Source organism: Limulus polyphemus, unplaced genomic scaffold, assembly GCF_000517525.1.
Source record: "Limulus polyphemus unplaced genomic scaffold, Limulus_polyphemus-2.1.2 Scaffold12963, whole genome shotgun sequence".
Lineage (NCBI taxonomy): Eukaryota > Metazoa > Arthropoda > Merostomata > Xiphosura > Limulidae > Limulus > Limulus polyphemus.
The window spans coordinates 2,896-4,939 of record NW_013678573.1 but is presented as its reverse complement, the minus strand read 5'-3'; the positions used below and the strand labels follow the sequence as shown (position 1 = coordinate 4,939).

The following is a 2,044-nucleotide window of genomic DNA, read 5'->3' as shown; positions in this document are numbered from 1 at the left end:
CACAGATGTAACTTTTCTACTTGTTGTAAAAGCAGACCTCACACAGATGTAACTTTTCTTCCTGATGTTTCTTCCTGTAAGTGTTTATATATCCACTACATCTATTTTAAGTGTTTATATATCCATATATATTTTTTTAAGTGTTTATACATCCACATTTTAACTGTAACAATGACTTATCTGACACTCTAAACAACACAAAATATTGTTTTTATTGTAATACTAAGTTTATCGATTAGTTATTGTTGTTGTGACACTGTATAGAACGTCTTATTGTAATCACAGTTATCTGAAGTTATTTCTCTGGACCTATTTCACGAAATATACAAGTCCACGTGCTCAGTATTTTCTTCAGTTTTAACTTATTCGGCCACGTAAACAAGTGTAGTACTAAAACTGGTTGACGTCTTTACAGACGACTGAAATTATGTCCACCTTCCCTTTGATGGGGATTGTCTTCAAATACTGCTCCCTTGAGGGTGCGTTGGGGAACCTTTCAGCCGCAATATGACCATTAAGTCGGTAATCCGAAACGTAAGCTTGCTTTCCCGCTAAGCTGGTGAAAACATTATCACACATCAAATCGGTGTTTCGGCGATACACGGAAATCTAATTGGCTGTAAATCTATAAAACGTGTTAACTGGAGATTGAAAATGTCATCCCTAACTATACGGATTGGTCGAGAATAAATAGGACAGTCAGCACGCACATGGGATACGGAAGAAAGCCCTTTATGTAATTCGGTTCCGTACCTATCACAACTTGATTCATGTTATCATCATTCATCTTCCTGACAAATTTCAAGAGCTCTCCTCTGAATTAAAATAAGGGGAAACACAAACGAAGAAACGAGCTCGTTCTGAATGATTACAAAACGAAAATTATTTACGATAAAACTTTAAAACAGATGTGCCTTAAGAAAAGAAAATATCTACAAATTTATTAATCTATTCTCTTCACTAATCTTAATAGAAGGTTTGGTGAATAAATAACGATGATCACAAGGAAGTTACAATAGATATCATGTCTGCGAGAAATGCTGTAATTAACAAACTGTTTCTAGTTTGTTAATTACACTGTCTGGGAATATAAAATAAAGACATTCTGTTAAAGAACTGGTAAAGAATAACCCAGTAACACGAGTTTAAAACATAAAATAAAGACATTCTTGAGAGATAAAGAATAACCAGTAACACGAGTTTAAAACATAAAATAAAGACATTCTTGTGAGTTAAATAATAACCCAGTAACACGAGTTTAAAACGTAAAATAAAGACATTCTTGAAAGTTAAAGAATAACCCAGTAACACGAGTTTAAAACATAAAATAAAGACATTCTTGAAAGTTAAAGAATAACCCAGTAACACGAGTTTAAAACATAAAATAAAGACATTCTTGAGAGATAATAAAATAACACAGTAACACGAGCTTAAAACATAAAATAAAGACATTCTTGAGAGATAAAGAATAACACAGTAACACGAGTTTAAAACATAAAATAAAGACATTCTTGAGAGATAAAGAATAACACAGTAACGCGAGTTTAAAACATAAAATAAAGACATTCTTGAAAGTTAAAGAATAACCCAGTAACACGAGTTTAAATTATAAAATAAAAACATTCTTGAGAGATAAAGAATAACTCAGTAACACGAGTTTAAATTATAAAATAAAGACATTCTTGAGAGAAATAACAACAGGAATACATTTTAAAGAATTATTTCGAGGGTTTATTATGTTTTTATCTGAAATAGTTGTTCAACAATATAGCATCATAACATAGAAGTAAATAACATAAAAGTAAATAACATAGAAGTAAATTCGTAGTTTTTATTGTTCTCCTGTTTTACTTCAGACATATAAACATATATTTCTCTCCAGCATAGAGTAGAAACGTCTTCATTGTGTTATTGTTCTCCTGTGTTTTACTTCAGATATATAAACATATATTTTTCCAGTATAGAGTAGAAACGTCTTCATTGTGTTATTGTTCTCCTGTGTTTTACTTCAGATATATAAACATATATTTCTCCAGCATAGAGT

General features: G+C 30.9%; 1 protein-coding gene across 1 annotated transcript in view; it reads left to right on the top strand.

The window, feature by feature from the left end:
- The first annotated feature begins 507 nt into the window (after nt 1-507).
- Nucleotides 508-2,044, top strand: part of LOC106477136 (titin-like) — a 3,604-nt gene continuing 2,067 nt past the window's right edge. Inside the window, exon 1 of the mRNA XM_013937728.1 lies at nt 508-534. Coding sequence (XP_013793182.1) covers nt 508-534 — 27 coding nt within the window. The remainder of the gene's footprint in view (nt 535-2,044) is intronic.